The sequence below is a fragment of the Podarcis raffonei genome, chromosome 5 (assembly GCF_027172205.1).
Source record: "Podarcis raffonei isolate rPodRaf1 chromosome 5, rPodRaf1.pri, whole genome shotgun sequence".
Taxonomy (NCBI): domain Eukaryota; kingdom Metazoa; phylum Chordata; class Lepidosauria; order Squamata; family Lacertidae; genus Podarcis; species Podarcis raffonei.
The window spans coordinates 27248221-27266703 of record NC_070606.1 but is presented as its reverse complement, the minus strand read 5'-3'; the positions used below and the strand labels follow the sequence as shown (position 1 = coordinate 27266703).

At 41.4% G+C, this 18483-nt stretch overlaps 1 protein-coding gene across 2 annotated transcripts in view; it reads right to left on the bottom strand.

The window, feature by feature from the left end:
- Window positions 1-18483, bottom strand: part of BICC1 (BicC family RNA binding protein 1) — a 111153-nt gene that overhangs the window by 57903 nt on the left and 34767 nt on the right. For both annotated transcript variants that reach the window (XM_053388305.1, XM_053388306.1), the window contains exons 2-3: window positions 17780-17826; window positions 7539-7608 (exon numbers count right to left, since the gene is read on the bottom strand). In XM_053388305.1, the coding sequence (XP_053244280.1) occupies window positions 7539-7608; window positions 17780-17826 (117 nt within the window). The remainder of the gene's footprint in view (window positions 1-7538; window positions 7609-17779; window positions 17827-18483) is intronic.

Here is an 18483-nt window from a genome sequence, read left to right as displayed (position 1 = left end):
ACCCCCTCCTTTGGGCGAGTGGAGGTCCAAACAAGAGCCATGATGGAATGCTGCTTGATACATAATCCTGAAGCAAAGCTGACGGAATAGCTATGAGTAGTTCAGTCGCCATGGGGACCAGTGAGGAAACAACATCTAAATGCCAAGATTCACACATGCACACACGCCTTGGTGAACGGCTATTAAAAAAATAATAAAATACTTTATATCATGGGAACCAAAAACTTAAGAAAACGCTTTAAATAAAACTCTTGCTGACAAAAGCACACAGGCCTCAACAAAGCAACTCATCTCAAATTCCCCTTCCATCAGAGGGTTCTGCCTGACACCAGGGCATACCAAGCAAGAGGACCGAGCTGCTTAGCAAGTAGCTATGGAAACTAAGGGACACATGGTAAGCATGCAGTAAAAGCACAGGAGATAAGACTACAGACGCGCAGTTTAGACTGTTTTCACAGCTGCCGTTGCCTTGTTATATTTCATTTCTGGTCAAAGTAATAAGCAATGCCCTTCCTTTTTAAGGGGCTTGGAAAATATACAGCCTAAACACAAAGGAGGATAAACATTCATAAACACAAAATAATGAGATCATCTCGGATGTAGGGAAACTCAAAACCTGCTTGTTGAGCTCATGTGATATTATCTCACTAGAAGCGTTAGTTCCCATTTAATGTGGGGAGCAGAAAAACTAACTCCTTGGAAGGTTACTCTCCCACAATCTCTACACTACCACACACACACTACCACACACCACACCACATGTTTAGTCTACTAATCTTGAAGGCATTTTTTAAGGAATTGCCTAGGGATCTGGGTACATGAAGATGCGCCCTCTGCCACATGAAGTTGCCCAAACTCTACATTTTTCATTAGAGACCTCTTGAGTTCCTTAGTCACCTGAAGCAAGGCAGGCAATAACTGGGCAGAGACGCCCATATCTGGAACACCCTCACAAGAGAAGCTCACTTGGCACCAAGGTGAAATCTACACACATATAAAAAATGTTCTGAAAATGCTTTTTAAAAATTTTCCATAAGGCTCACCATTGCCATTTAGTGTCACATTGTATATTGTCCTTAAAACAAACTTAAAACATTTTATTTCCAGCTGTATAGCTGAGTCCCTAATTTGATTGCCTCCCCACCCCTTTTGGTCATCAAATACTTTTTCGTGGGTCTGGCTGGTTTTTCCTTCATGTTTCCTAGCTTATTTAAGTTGCTGCTTTACTGCTCTGCTCAACTATACAGACTTGTCATGTCCTGCTGCTTCTGCAATTTATTGCATTTGTTGGATTTCCTTTTTTCCCCTGTTTTAACATTATAAGCCACCCTGGGTTCACCCCCACCCCAAAATGACAGTATAGGAATATCTGAACTAATAAACAAAACACACCAGCTCATTCTTCAGATAGTCTCCATATTAGACAATGTGGACCAGTTTACTGCCACGATTAGACCCAAAATTATCAGACCACCACCTGAAATCTAAGAGTAGTCCAAAATTCTTTCATTATCTGGAAGTCATTCTGAGGGTGGCTGCTATGAGTGGTAACAATTGTGGCATTTTATTTTTATCTGTCTCCCACCCCACCCCACCCCACCCCATGCTAATATGCTACTCTGGAGGACAGATCAAAATCCCATAAATTTGCAGGACACGTGCAAAAAGAATGCTGTCATTTGCAACAGAAATAGTACAGAGTTAAGGATACAAGCAATTAACCTAATGCCTGTGATTTTGTGAGTTCAAATGCCCAACAGGCAATGACTTGAATATTACACCGACCACTCAGTTCCCCACTGCCGATGTCCAAGCTGATCTTCATATGTAGGGTTGACATCTCCTTTGTCTCGCTAAGCATTATCGCAGGACAGTGGAAAACCAAACACAGTATTTGTAAAAGTAAAGCATTTACAAGTATGTATTTTTAAAGCAGGGCATTTTATTAGGAGTGGTTTTTGTTGTTTTCCAAGCTTATCAACAAGGCACTAAACGTAAAGGGACCCTTGACTATTAGGTCCAGTAGCAGATGATTCTGGGGTTGCAGTACTCATCTAGCTTTAGTGGCCGAGGGAGCCGGTGTATAGCTTACGAGTCATGTGGCCAGCATGACTAAGCTGCTTCTGGCGAACCAGAGCAGCGCACGGAAACGCTGTCTGCCTTTCTGCTAGAGTGGTACCTATTTATCTACTTGCACTTTGATGTGCTTTCGAACTGCTAGGTTGTCAGGAGCAGGGACCAAGCAACGGGAGCTCACCCCACTGCAGGGATTCGAACCGCCGACATTCTGATTAGCAAGCCCTAGGCTCTGTGGTTTAACCCACAACACCATCCGCGTCCCTAACAAGGCACTAGGGAGGCTTAAAAAGCAGCCTGACGGTAAGTTGATCTAGTGATGAAAAGCAGCCACAACTGCCTCTAGCAGTCAACCTCACCAACAGTGAAAAATAGGAAACCAATTGTTTAGTAGAAGTGTTATACTTTACTATGCACTTAGTACGACACAGGAAACAACAGAGGAAATTCAAGCCAAAATAAATGAAATGTACAAATTCAAACTAATATTTCAGAGTCTAAAGCAACAGCCTTTAGCTACAGCTAATTATTATTTTTATTTCTATTTCTATTTGCCATGAAGAGCAAAACCCTTTAAATCATTTCCCCATTGGCATGCTTAATGTTCAGACTTGACTTATGCAACCCATCTTCTCACCATTCCTTAAACTGTGAAGACAACTTTGTTAAGAATTACACATGAGATACCGTATTTTTTGCCCTATAGGACACACCGGCCCATAGGACGCACCTAGATTTTCGGGGGGGAAATAAAGGGGGGGATTTTTTTTCCCCGGCGCGGGGCTGGGGCGGGGGAAGCCCGAGCTTCCCCCTCCCTCAGCCCCCAGAACGGGACCCAGAGCGATGCCAAAGCTGCACGCAGCTTCGGCATCGCTCTGGGAGCTTGCGGGGCTGGAGGAGGGGGAAGCCCTCTGCCAGCCTTCTAACCAAGTCGGGGGACAGCAGGAAAGGTGCGCTGCGCCTCCCGCTGTCCCCCGAGTTTGCGGGGCTGGCGACGGGGAGGAGCAGGCTTATCCCCCCCGCCAGCCTTCTAACCAAGTTGGGGGACAGCGGGAAAGGCGCGCTGTGCCTCCCGCTGTCCCCCGAGTTTGCGGGGCTGGCGGTGGGGCTCTCCTGAAGCCTGGAGAGCGAGAGGGGTCGGTGCGCACCGACCCCTCTCACTCTCCAGGCTTCAGCGAAAGCCTGCATTCGCCCCATAGGACGCACACACATTTCCCCTTCATTTTTGGAGGGGAAAAAGTGCGTCCTATAGGGCAAAAAATACGGTAAGTATCACTGGAATATTTTCATTGTGGTTGTATTTAGAGGGGATGGGGTGGAAAGGGAGAAACTGGTAAGTAACATGCCCCTCTCGGGACAGCAAACTTCTGCCTTCCCTAACACACCGCCACGAAATGGATTTTTAAAGTGTTGAGAGTCTTGGCCAAGAGAGGATAAGAAAGTCAATGTGAGGATGTGCATTGGGGAAGATTTTTCTGTTCTGAAGCAAGTTAGGCTGTTAGGGAAATAGTAATCTGACTGGATCTAAGAATGAAAACTGGATTCGAGGCAAGTATGGTTCACAATCATCCCTCCTCCGGTCCATCCAGCTTTGACTATCACACCCCCTGATTTCTATCCAAGGCTGGTGGCACAAACGTTTTCAAATGCAAAGTGGTTTTCATAACACGACGCAACCTGTGTGTTCTGTTCACACACACATATATATTTCCAAACACTACATTATGCTGTGAAGACCATGTTGCAGCATTACCATACTTTCACGTATTTACAGTGTGAGTTCAGTGCCATGAAACATACTGAAAGCAAATTCACTGGTTAAGCCCATCGAGCTATTTCCTTACAAAGAAAAAAAAAGAGAGAGAAAACCCTTCACTTAACTGTGCTCAAGCTGCCAAATTCTTTGGAAAGAATCATTTTACAGAACTGGATTCTGTATATGTTAGTCCCCTAGGTAGACGAAGTCTTTTGACGTTTAGAAATAAAGAATGATCCAACAGAAAGGCTCATGTTAAAAAAAAACAACCTAGAGATAAATAGCATACAATTCTTTAAAATAGATGACTGATTGCAAAAACAACTAAAATTGCTTGTTTTAGAGATTCTCACCCAACTGTCTAACCTTAAGAAAAAGGTATTTACTACAAGAAGTCACTACAAAAAAGACACAAAATAATAAATTGGCTTTAAACTTATGGGTTCTCTCTTAACAGGTGGGAAGGTCTTTATGCAGACATTAACTTTTAAGACGCTTTATAGAATAGCTGATGAACATTACAGGCCTAAAATATCCCCCGCCTGAATTTCAACGACTGAGTCAACATGCAAGCCCAGCACTAGCTGCCCTGTATGTAAAATTCCAAACTATATAATTCCCACAGATGTCACCACTATTCACTTATGCAGCTTATATGTCAATGTCCTTAAAGTGACCCCAGTACGGGACACTCTTCTGTGACATGTGCACATCTGGTTGTTGTTATAAAAGATAAGTGCTGCAATAATTTATTAATGCAATTACCAACTAATCTTTCACTTTCTCATCAAACTGGATGACAATAACGACTTCCCACCAAATGAACATGGAATACAAGAGGCTTCATACGGAAGAATAACAGTAGAAGACCTAACTCGTGTACTCCTTGAAGTCCCTTTTTATAACAATCTTCCAAACAATTACATCCACCCATGGTTAAGATCGCAGAAGGGAAGGTCGTCTCCTGCAAAGACCTGTTTTTTTGTTGTCTGATGTGGAGAGGTACATATCTTTTAGAACATCCCAATTTCTTGCCAAGGCTTTACAGATTCGCATAATAAAAGTTAAAGGGGGAATGGAAAATGATTTATCCACTAAAGGTCAGGGAGCAGAAATGTAAACCACTATTATTATTATTAGTAGTATTATTATTGTTGTGTGTGTAATGGCTGTTCACTAAACTCAATAAACCAAAAAGACTGACAGAAGAACAACAACAGGATGGCCAATTCATACTTCAGTAACCTCCAACTGGACTACTGCAACACTCTCTGGGTGGGAATGCTCTTGAAAAAGAGCCCAGTACTGTCAATTGGTCCAAAACAGTGAATCCAAATAGAGTGCATCACTCCCATTGTCTATAACCTCCATTGGTTTCCTGTTCATTTCCAGGTTCAATCAAGGCGCTGGTCACCTTTAAGCCTCAAATGGACCTTCTACCATAATGTGCTCTCTCATAATGTGCTTTCAACACCTGCTCTAATTGTCCCCAGCTTCTTAGGTTTCACAGGAGGACATGAGGAACAGAGTTTTATCGACTGTGGCAGTGATGTTCAGTGGCAGAGCTTTGCATGCAAAAGATCTAAAGTTTAATCCTTGAGTGCTTTCAGGCAGGGCTGGGATCAACTACCAGAAATGCTGCAAAGCCACTGCCAGTTAGTGCAGCCAATACCAAACTGGATAGACCAGTTGTCTAAAGCAGATCCCTATATTCCAAATGCTTTCCCTAGGGATGCCCACATGGCTTTCAACCCCAAGCGAAGACTCTGATTCCTTTAAAGAAGGGTTTCCCAAACTTGGGTCTCCAGCTGCATTTGGACTACAGTTCCTGCCATCCCTGACCACTGTTCCTGATAGCCAGGGATGATGAGAGTTGTAGTCCAACAACAGCTGGAGACCCAAGTTTGAGAAACCCTATTTTAAAGAAATGCCTTGCAGAAGCTGGACAGAAATTTTGCTATTTTTTTGTTTTTGTTTTACTGCCGATGAACTCAATTTTCTAGCATGATCTGCTGTGACAGTTGATTTTGTTATAGCATTTTATAATGCCATTCTGGTGCTGCTCCAACTGTTTCTATACTGTTAGCTGCTCTGTTATTTGCTAGTGATGAAATGCTGGACATAAGTTTTCAAAATAAAAAAGTCAAAATATGAATGTTGTCTGTGATTTCCCAGATGCTACTGAAAAATCAGACTGAGCCATTTTGTTTTCAACCTAACAAACCTTTTGTATGTATAAAGCAAATAAGCAGCTTGCACATAGGCAATGTTATAGTTTACTCAAATTTGATTTAAAATAAAATAAATAATAATAGTAATAATACTTTGTTCTTGCCCAGTTTCCCCAAAAACATACTGATTAATTTACAGCACATGAAGACATGGAACTACACTGATTTCAAATATGGCATTGATGTTTGCAAAAAAATAAAATAAAATGGGGTAGAGTAACCATTTTTATTCAAGTCTGAACTCATGTTCAGACTTTACAGGACTTTACATCTTTACAGGAAAATATATGGGCTGTATTTCTGCACAACAGAACATTCTCTCCTCCTCCTGCTCACATGCCCCTAAATACACCCTGAGGGACCCCCAATCCTGCAGAGTAGTTTGCGGAGCAGGGGCGGGAATACCACTGCATTCATGCTAATCCCTGCACTAATGCAACTATTTAGTTGAATACTGCCCCATACGTCCTGTCAGTGCAGTGTAATCCCCGAGGTTACTGAATAGGTTGGTGTGCACATCTGTCTGCATTCAACTATAAAAACACGTCTGCAAGCTTGCAGCTGAAAAGACACTACCACTCAGGCCACAGAATAATAGCTGGATTTAAAAATCTGATTCCTGTTCTTGGAAAGTACTGTCTGATCAGGACTAAAAGCTTGCTCATAATGTGGTATTCAATCATGAAGCACTAGCAGGAGCCAGCTATGGCACAATCTTCTGCTTCACTCACCCACACACCCTACTTTCTAGCTTTAAGAGGTTTGGCGTCTTAGATCACTAGAACACAGTAGATAATTCTAATGTTTGATATTACTATGAAAGTATCAACATCTCAGTAGTCACTATAGCATGTTAACAACCTTGAGGTACTACTAAAAAGGTACAGCTTTTCTGTGTATTCAGCTCTCAGGTATTCAACACCTTTGTCAATATCATCACTAGGTGGAGAAGTTAGCAACCAATTTTTACAAACTGATGCTTATAAGTACTAAAATGCCTTGGAGAATTAGGCCATACACATGAAGCTGAATTTGCAGCATTTACAGACTCTAGAATAGGTGCTGGCAAATCTGGAAAGGCAACCAAACAGGTAACAGGCAGAGTACAGTGGTACCTCGCAAGATGAAATTAATTCGTTCTGCGAGTTTTTTCGTCTTGCGAATTTTTCGTCTTGCGAAGCACGGATTCCCTGCGTATTAACAGTTTTAAGAAAAAGGAAACAAACTTGCAAGACGTTTTCGTTTTGTGAAGCAAGCCCATAGGGAAATTCGTCTTGCGAAGCAACTCAAAAAATGAAAAACTCTTTCGTCTTGCGAGTTTTTCGTCTTACGAGGCATTCGTCTTGCGAGGTACCACTGTATACTTTTTAGATACAAGAAATTCAGCACACATTTACATACTTATGTAGATTGGTTTTGTTGTGACTGTCATAGAATGTGCATCCAAACTACCATAATCTTACAAAATATTTTACCTTTCTTTGATTTTGCACCAATCTTCAGCTTGGATGGCCAAGCAATCTGAGTGTTTGTTTCTTCCATAATCTGTTAAAAGGACAACAAAAAATTCAGTTTAAAATACGTTACCCTCTGTACTTTACTGCTGACTGTTGTTTTGAACTGCTAACATGTTACCAAGGAATACCAAGATAATCAGATATTTGAAGATTAACCAAATGTAGCTGTTGCATTCAGGTCTAGTTTACAGATGCCCTTCCATAGGCATCTGGTTGAATACTGTGAGAGCAGGATTAAGTCCTTTGGCCTGATCCAACAGGACTCTTCTTACATTCTTATGTGTGCCTCAGCTGTTTGAATTTGGGAATGCTGACCTAAAAAAAAAATCTAGTTTCCAGTACCATAGTTGCAAGAACATATGACTGTAGTTACAATTAAAGAAATTTCAGGTGCATCCTTTGCTGGGCCATTAGAGCAAAAGCTTTTAAACACATACTCCTAAAAATCCCGTAGTCCGTGTTTATTTCTACTGCCTATATCAATAGAATTCTTTAAAGCCACTATTTCCAGAGCAGGGTGCCATGTGGAAAAAAGGAGAAATGTCAGCCAAGGCTTAGTACACTTTGCTTTGTATGGATTTCAGCTGCCATGGGATAATAAATTGCAGATGGAAGACCATTTCCAAACGAGTAAAATTCTACCATGACACACTTCCTATTCCTGAGAATTCCCAAACCCAGATGTGAAATAAGAAATCCAGTGGAATTAAGTTAGAATGCTAAGTCCTTCAGGCCTCTGTGGGATTTCAGCTGACAGACAAGAGATGGAAGCATGCACAGGTCCTGACTTCCAAAATTTTAAACTGTTTGAAATAAATAGGCTGGCAGAGCAATACTTCCTATCTGCCCAACTGGCATAAATGTGACCTTCTCAGTGGTTACTTCCATGCCAGCTGGGGTCCACACAAAGGTTTTCTAGCAGCATGTTTAGTATATCATATTTGACAACCCCCAAGAAGTTGGGCACCATTTTACGGTGCACTAAAATATGCTGTTAGAGAGGATCTATGTGAGCAGAAACCTTTTACATCAGCAGGCTGGCTAGCCTAAGGCCCTTCACATGGACTCCAGCCACCATCAGTTCCTTTTTTTAAAAAAAGAATATTTATTGAAGTTTCCAATAGTAATACAATAAAAATCAAAAAGAAAAAAGAGAAAAAAATAACAAAAGTACAAAAATAAAAGTAATTAAAAGACACATAAAATTTCCATTACTTATTTTTCATTAACTTATTTCCCAGACCTCCTCATACCTCCCTTTTTTGTATTCCAATTCAAATTGTTAATTCAACAAATCCTTATCAATAAATTTTAACCTATTTCTAATTTTATAGTACTGTATCTTTACATTCTCTCTTTCATCAATTCATTTTTAATTAATCCTTTAATATCTTTTTACCAAAACCACATTAATTCCTTTTTCCAACACCTTATCAACAAAATCCTTAATTAAGACATTTCCCTTAGGTCGATAGAAAATTCCCTTCCACAAATTTCCCAACTCTCCTAAAAGTAAAACCAAAAAGATAAAACAAAAAGACAACTTATATTGTATACACTTTAAATTCCCATTTTTCATTCCACCCATACCCCCTTCCCGGTTTCAGTCCCCAACAAGTCTCAAAGAAAAAGACCATCAACCCGGAGATCTTATATCCGAGGCTCTTAATTCTCTCTCATAGCTCCTCTGCCAGTCTTTTTCATAGTCTTTGATATTAAAAACCAAATTTCGGGGAGACGCCCGCCCAGCAGCATCCACATTCCTTCCAGCCAGGCCTGCATACTTAAAAATAAGGCCTATAGGGTATTCCACATCTTGTTTCATTCTCCTTTCAGTTCCAGATGTCCCCATAGCTCCAACTTCCACCTGAATCAAATTTGTAATCCAAGGATCATATGATCTCCACATAAGAGGGTCTCTCCATCTTTCATTTTCTAATTCAGGCCAGGCTTCCATCTTCAAATATTTGCTTCTCCTTGTTGCCGTCATGTCAGGCCTCAAGTTGCGGCTCACCTTTGGCATCTGCAGGGTTACGGCTCCCCCTTTTTTCTCTTCAAAATCAACATTATTCTCCTTCTCAACTTTCTCTGTTTGTTCAGTTGAATAGAATTCCTGTGCCGAAGTCTTATCAAGTTCATTACTGGTACTAACTCTTGTACCCAAAGTTGTAACATTTGTAGTCAAAACACCTATTTGGCCTTGCAGCTTTCCCAAGAGAAAGAAAGTCCTGTTCAGTTCAGACTGGATTTCCTTTCCGACTGCCATTCTTAAGCGTATCAAGGTCAAAAAACAATTTCTCAGCTGGTTTCTAACGCAATGTCCCAAAGCTCCCTCTAGGGGGATTTAAGTTTCTTTTTACTCCTTTCAGTACAAAACCAAAAGTCCCATACGTTAAATTGTAACAGTCCTTCCTTCTTTTAAACCATAAAATTGTAACAAATGTAGACAGTAAAGACAAAGTCCTCTTTTTGTATCTTGACAGCTAACTTGATAGCTGTCAAATTGTTCAATTGCTCATCAACAGGCTCTCACGGACCACTCCCGGGTCCGGGGGGAAGGATGGTACATAAATTTTCGAATTTAGTTCTTCTCCTGCAGGTTCCTCTGCTTCCAAATAAAATTTCTTATAATCTCAATCAGTAGAATTAAAGTCTTTAACATAAAGTAAGACTCTCCACGACCTTAGTTTGAAGTTCTTTGCTTTAGATTATTTACAGAAAGGGGAGGCAGACTTCCTGGTTGGACCTTCCCCGATCAGTGTCGAATTTATTAATATTTTAAAGATCCAATTTCCGTACTACTCACGGGTTATTATTTCAAAGTCCAAATTGTCCCAGGAAAAAGGCAGCGCTCTCCGGCAACGGCTATGCGGCTTCGCTCCACGGAAGTAGCGGTTGACTCTCAGCACCGCGCCACTTCCCCCTCTTCACTTCGGAGCCCGTTTGTGGGTTCCTTAGCGAGTTGGGGGGCGCTAAAGGTGCCCGCCGAGTCCCATGGTCACAGGCTTCATCCGCCTGTGATTTTAAAAAGGGTCCCCGCTTCGCCGTAGCGGAAAAGACCCATTTCCCGCGGAGCTATTCTCTCCAGTTCAGAGGGAGTCCGCCATTGCCGGTGGCGCCACCCCGGAAGTCCAGCCCCCATCAGTTCCAAGTCAACACGGCCAATGGTCAGGGATGAAAGCAATTGAAATCGGTGTTAGATATTAGCTAGGTACTTTTTGCTACTGGCACGGGTCCAGCTGCAGCCACAACGGGAGATCTCCAGATGCCAGGTTGACAACTGACAGCTCCATCTGGCTGGCCCCTCCAGCTTTCTTAAGCAGGCAAGCAGAAGAGTTTATTCACTGCATTTATATCCCAGTTTCTTCTCCAATGAGTAGATGGTTCACCCCCTTCTCAGGTTAATCCCTACAATAACCCTGTGAGGTAGGTTAAGAGGCTGTGACTGTCCCAAAGTCACCCAGTGAGCTTCACGACTGATCTCCCAGGTCCTAGACTGACATCTAACCAGTATACCACACCGGCTACCTAGAGTACTTCTGCTATGGTACTTCTATAAACTAGGTAGGAAAATAAATATGGGGAAAGCAAAATGTCATCTGGAGAAGGATCTGAAATATTTTCCTTGGTGCTTGAATTTGCTTTATTCTAGATTGTTTTATTTGATGTTTTAAAGTGTTGTAAACTGCTCTGAGATTTTTTTTCTTTAAAATATAAGGCAGTATACTAATGAAATGAAAAGAAATAATAATAAAAACTCCATGGAGGAAAAAATGGCACCTAGATATTCCTTTGTGGCAGCATTCCTTTGTTCCTGAGCTTAAGAGCACATGAGGGAATTACATGGGTAATTTTCAGTGGCTATGAACAAGTTTAAACTTTGAACAAACGTGCATGTGATAAACTCATTTTTAAATACACATCTTCTTCACGGATGCAAATGCAATATCACCACATGCTCTAAAACTGTCTTCACGTTAGTCAGTGGTTGCGTAAGCATGGAACAGCTACTACACTGCCAACATGTTTGCCTACCATTCCCAAACATGTTGAAGATGACACAGTTAGCTGCAAACGAGAACGATGCACTGGGAGAAATGAAATCAGAGCTGAGATTTTCAAAGTTTAAACGGGTATCTTGAAAGGTTTCTAACAAAGAGCCAAGGCTAACACAGGCCCATTTCCAATGCACAGATGGGAGTGGATCACCGTTACTTTGAATCAAGGAACAACAATTCAGTGTTGTACAGAAAGTGGGATAAACTAGATTACTTCATTATTTTTCATCACGTAAAACCTTTGGGTGTACTTAAGTTGGCCAAGATATTCTGTGTTTGACCTTTACAGGATGCAACCTTTTTTAAAAAAAACAACTGGAAGAGTCTGAGGGGAAGTTTAACTCACACTTATGCTCTTGCTTGCAAGTAAGTTGGGAACCTGATCTTGGCTAGCAGGCCTGGAAGTGGTGAGATTTAGAGGTGGTGCAGTGGTTAACAGTGTTGGATTGGACCTGGGAGACCAGTTGCAATGAGCATTTGCACATGAGGATGACAGGTGGAAACATGCAATCCTCCGGACTCGCTGCCAAATCCTATCCCAGGTAATGCTACACAACACCTCTGCAGCAAACTGTTTTGGAAGCCAGGGCAGAGCACATTCCATATAGAAGACTATTTAAGGCAACTACATAAACAGGGTTTAAGCCGGTTGGGTAAGTTACAGAGTTCTCATATCCAAGAGAGCTCCTAATTCATAGTTTTAGTAGCCTGGGTTTGGCACAGTATATTATGAACCAGATTAGCATTTAATTTAGCTCTGAAAGGAGTCATTAGCGGCTCTTGTGAAGCAGCATGTCTGCTCAGCATTCAGCCAGTCAGATTTCCATCCACTACAATCATTTCAACACATTATTTTAAGCAGCTTAAGCTTTATAAACTTAAACAAAACCAAATGATTGCTACTAAACAAAGTGATTCAGACGTCTGGCTTAATCTACATCCCTACATATAAAATCCACTAGAATATCTAGGCAAGTTAGATACAAAGGAGCTTTGCACATTAAAATGATTCCCGAATATCTACTAAAAATGCTGTATATTGTTACGCAGGCCCCAGAAATGAATACACTGAATGATCAGGCTCATGAAAATCCTTGTCAGCCACTACATTGGGGTGTGTGTACATGTGTGTGTGTGTGTGTGTGTGTGAGAGAGAGAGAGAGAGAGAGAGAGAGAGAGAGAGAGAGAGAACACTATTCCTGCTCACTCAATTCATCCTCATTTTTATTGCAGACAGATTGCATGGGCAGACACAGGGCAACATTCAGACATGGGGAATATTGCATTAGCATTCCTGATGAAGCTAGTACTTCTGTCCCATTTCCTAATGTTCCTTTCACACTGAAGCACTGGTGTGTTATGGAACTTTGGCTTTTTGAGCGATATACCAGCATGTCACACTAAAGTTCATTCACACCAGTGGGTGAGGTATGACACAACAACTGCCATTGTACAATGTTGCTACTCCCACACCGTTTCCACACATGCATGTTTCTGTTCCGTCATGAAAACTGCAGGAAAGAACTGGTATGGCACACACATTTCATTACTTTGCTCCAATAGTTTTCTGGATTAAGAGGACAGCAAATGGGTGTTGTTTTTTCTGGGAACAAGTAACATGGAAATGAGCACTGAACATGCATTATATTCTGTTCATCTTCCTGAAGTGGCTCTTACGTCATGTGAAAGCTCAACTCATGTAGAAATTAACAGTTACAAAAGCATCAGAGAAATGGGGGGGGGACCTGCTGTGTGTATGAAGCCACACATAAACACATTTCTTTCTTCATGTGTGTGAATATGCGGCAATTCATGCAACACATTTTCCATGCAACCATGAGACTGACTCTGATGGAGTTTTGTTGTGAAATGGCTCTAGATGGTGCAATCTCCCCAACCTAATTCACTCAATTTCTAATCAGGAAAGCCAACCACTGACCACCAATAGCATAAAAAAAGTTAGAGGAAGCCAATAGGTCAGATCTGAGAATAGGTAACATTATTGAACCAGATTTATATACCACTTTAGCATCAAACCCCCTAAGCAGTTTACATAAAAAAACACTAAAAGTATCAATAAATTAGATGTTAGAAACAAGTTGGCCTTAAATAAAATATCAAAGTAAATGCAGCCTAATTATCGTCCCCCTCCATGAAGGCTTTTTCCCTTGCTCTTGTGGTGTGCTTGAGACATCTGATGCTCTCTGTTATTGCCTGGGAAAATGGACCCTAATCACCCCTATGCTGTGTGAGTGTGTTACATGCTGTGTTAGAAATTCAGATATATAAGCTAGGTACCAAATGGCTTCTTAAACCAGGGTTACCGTCGCCAAAACAAAATTCCTAGTTGCCATTTTTAGGCTAGACAGCTTGATAATTGCATTTTTCAATGTGACTTTTTGGTTCCTGAAATTCATTCTGCTTGTGTAGATAAAATATAGCAGGTAGAATTCTACAGGATGTGTTGCTAGTGTGTGAAATCAGTCAAGATCCAAGGACCCCCAGACATGCACCTCCAGATGGCAGTGGCGTCAGGCACAATCCAGGTGCCCAGGCGCTTGGTCACAAGTGGCTGGTAGCCAGGCGCAAAATGTACCTGGTGCCTGGCAAATTTCGAACACTGGTCACATGATTATCCCCAAATGTGTGGATTGATCTGGAAGGATCCAAACTTGGAATCAGGGGCTTGCTGAAAACCTTTCCATGCCACCAAGATTATACCAGAAATTAAGTAAACAATCTTTCTGTAGTAGCTGATGATCGCCTATATTATTGTTATTTACATTATTATTTTATTGTATATAGTTGTTGCAAACTGCCTTGATTTTTTTATTATATAGCAGTAATTTTTTTATATATAAGTAAACTGAAAATGACTCATTGCTTGCATTAAAGCCAGAAACATTAATGCAATAAGAAAGTTTTTCTTCACACAGCACGTAGCTAAACTGTGGAATTCACTTCCCTGGGAGGCAGTGATGGCCACCAAAACACACAGCATGACACTTACAGAAGTGCCTTGGTATAAAGCAGGGCCTGTGAATACTCATGAAACAAAGCCACAAAATTAGTCAAGACATGGAAGCACTCTAGCATCAAGGTGGCATAGATCAAGATGACTCATCTTCCTGAAAGTCCCAGTTGAATTCATGTTATTGCAAGGGCTGTTTCCACACATGCCACAGCAACAAACCTGGGATGCCCCCCCCCAAGTGTTCTATGTGGCCAGCCACTCAAAGCTCTGGTGCATGTACTTGTATGATACACATCTGCAATATCTGGTTATCATATTCTCATTGTGTTTTTCAGAGCTTTATCTAAGCTTTAAGCCCGCATGATGATGAGAAAATAATGCAGTTATCTGTGAGCATCCATTATTTTTGGCTTCTTGTTATGCTGTCTCCATTTCTCTTGATTCTGAAGTGTCTTTCTCAGACTTACAGGAAACCAAACTGAACAACCACCATCCTCATGAGAAATAAACAAAACTGAGTATGATGCCCCCACTTATTTCTTCATTGCACAACAACCAAAGGCTCCCCCCTCCCTACTTCACAAGTCATCTCTCCAAGCAAGTGCCCCTTGTGAAAGAGTTTCCAGTTTGGGAAACAACAACTGAAGCCACTGTATCATATTTCCTCCTGCTTACTACTTTTCCATTCTGTGCAAATTCTCTCTCCACAAAATTGACTATTTCACAAGAGAAGTTAAACGGACTGAAGGAAACTCTGCAAACAAGACAGCAAGAATGCCACGAGCAACTACCCAAAGAACTGTTCTAAAATTCTTGATGGACATACCCGAGTGCTCCCTTCAAAAACTTTGCCATTTCATAATCTTCAAAATGTAAGCTTCTTGAACAAATTTATATTTTCCCGTAACCCACAGATGAACAGTAAACATTTTTGCCTAGCAATGTCAGCTAACCACAAGCAATGGATCTCTAAAATCTGTTTGAATGTGTTATGTAATATGAGTAGTTTAAAAACCAACATCCATAAACAGAGGCTGACAAGAGTGGATGGAGAGGTTTGTAGTTGGGAGTCTGGAAGAGATGGGTTCAGGACTGAACACTATCAAACTCCCAGGGTGGTCCCAAGGTAATTTTTTTTATCGCTCAGCTTTTATCGCTCAGCAGCTCACCTGTAAAGCTCAACCATCACCACCTACCTCAATGGGCAAAACAACATAGAAGAAATAGGGGACTGCTGTGAAAAATGCTATCTCCTACATCTCTCCTTGCTCACCTACAACATTAACCACGTGTCTTCACACTATCATTATGTTTATCATAAAAAAGGGAAAGGGCTCCTGACAGTTACGTCTAGTTGCTAATGACTCTGGGGTTGCGGCGCTCATCTCGCTTTACTGGCCGAGGGAGCTGACAGTTTTTCCGGGTGATGTGGCCAGCATGACTAAGCCGCTTCTGGCAAAACCAGAGCAGCACACGGAAATGCCGTTTACCTTCCCACCAGAGTGGTACCTATTTATCTACTTGCACTTTGACATGCTTTCGAACTGCTAGGTTGGCAGGAGCTGGGACCGAGCAACAGGAGCTCACCCTGTCCCGGGGATTCGAACCACGACCTTCTGAGCAGCAAGCCCAAGGCTCAGTGGTTTACACCACAGTGCCACCTGCATCCCTATGTTTATCACAGTGATATCCAATAATATAAAACAGGGGAGAAGAAAGTAGATCCTGAGTCTCCTGCCTAAAAGTTTACCTGCTGCACAGCACTGACTGTCCCTGATGTTGGAGACAATGGGATGGATTCAGAGTGTGTTATGTTGGGGGGTTTGGCTGATTTCAATGGAAACTTCATTTTACTCATGACCTGCTTGTCTGCAGTTGACTTCAATGGAACCTAAGTTCAACTAGTTCACTCTGGATTCAGCCCAATGTATCTCAGCTGAACAGAATGGTTCAACTAATGCTCTAGGGTATTTGAGGTTGACCTCAAGTGCATCTGTAACGTGTGAAAATCCTGAAGTTTTATTGGGCTTCCCAAATGTGATCATTGATGCATCACAAAATTGTTGTATATCATTAGTCCAGCCTTATGCAATGTCATGAAATAAGAACAGGGTTCCAAACTTAGTGAAGTGTTAAGGCTGTCCCTGCACTGTATTAGGAAAAGTATGCGTTGAATAACTGAGAAGTAAGTAAACAAACAGCCACAGTACAGCCATAATTTAATATTGCCGTTTCTGTTTTTAACTGTAGATGAATGTTACATACTGAAATAAAAAGTGTAAACTCTGAAAATCTTTTTCTGTAAGCGTGTTTGAAACGTACTATCAGGTGGAGAGAGGCAGTCTCACAAACAATACTCTACAATATAAGAATATAAGACCAACCCCTTTTCATATGAATGGATTGAGGGGGTGGGGCTGTTCTCATGTTAAGCTTTTTGAGAGATCCCCTTTGGAAGAAGGAAAAGGGTGAGTGGAAACCACAAATCATGGCTGACTTGTAAGCCAAGCCAGAGTTTGCGAACCCCAGTACAAATGTTCTTAAACCTACCTACTGCAGAACTGCAACGCTATGCTTTAAAATTAACCCTCAGAATTCCCTTGCCTGTGTGTTAAAGGAAAGAATGCTTTTCAAATACTTCAGAAAACCATACAAGTATAAAAAGATGTAAACCCATTCCCCTTAAATGCAGAAATTACCCCCCCCCCCCGATCATTCATATCAGAGGCCAATTCTAACGTTTAAATACTAGCTTTTAACAGCATCACATTTTGGAAACGACTGAAAGGGCTGACTAATCCTGATCCAGATCTGAAACATGTATTCTCCAACCCAAGATTCCTTGGGTTGAGCTGTGGCCGCCACAGTGAAGGCTTCAGCTAGAAATGACTTCTCTGTTCTCCAAGCAAGGGCAGAAAGGCCAGACTCAGTGTATTTCTACCAGGCTTGGTTAATCCAGTTCCGAATTCCTATTCCTCACTACACCTGAAAACTGCACTGGAGACTAAATGCACAGGCATATGCATACAATAGGTCATAACCAAGTCACATGTCATATGGTCCATGCTCCAGAGATAATTTACCTAAAATATCAATCACCATGCCTTCAATTATAGTGATAAATGTAATATTGTTAGAGAGAGATGATTAAGTGCAGTTTTGCTTACCTTCTGAAAAAAGTCTTCTCCACTTTTGCCTTTTCCTTCAGCAGCAGCTGAAAATAAAATGACACACCATTAAACATATGCAACACCTGTCATGTCATTTTCCTACATGCGTGAATTTTATCTCAGCTTAAGGCAATTCTGGTTATGTCTCTCCTTGGGTGCTTTCACAAAGATACTTAAAGCACTGTTGACCCCGGTTTAACAAGGGTGGCAACCCATCCATCATGAGAATTTCCTTGAAAAAGTTACTAGGGCAGTGCTGCTAAAAATGGGAACCATTTCTGTCTGGAAGCAGAAGAGGTTTTGCACAGCAATTAATCCTGCACATATGCTGGCAACCTCCTTTATGCAAAATATGGTTGGGGAGAAAAGGAGAATGTACCGCAGGATGCTTGGTGGTTAACAAAAACTTTGATTTCTGCCATATTCCCTTGTACTTAACATGGAGGAAATGCCTGATGCACTGTCAATGGGGAAAGATTATTGAAATGGGTGTCATGGTGGGAGAGATCAAGATCCAAAATGCAATTGGATAGTCTCATTTCATAAAGCCAATGGCATAGATACCCCTGTGTACAGTTAGTTCAGCTCATTTTCAACCTTTTTGGATATGGTCATTTAAATTTGAGAAACATGCTTGGTTTCTCTATTACACTAAAACTGGTGCTCTCTAACAGACTCACATGCCTATAGAGATTTGGGCA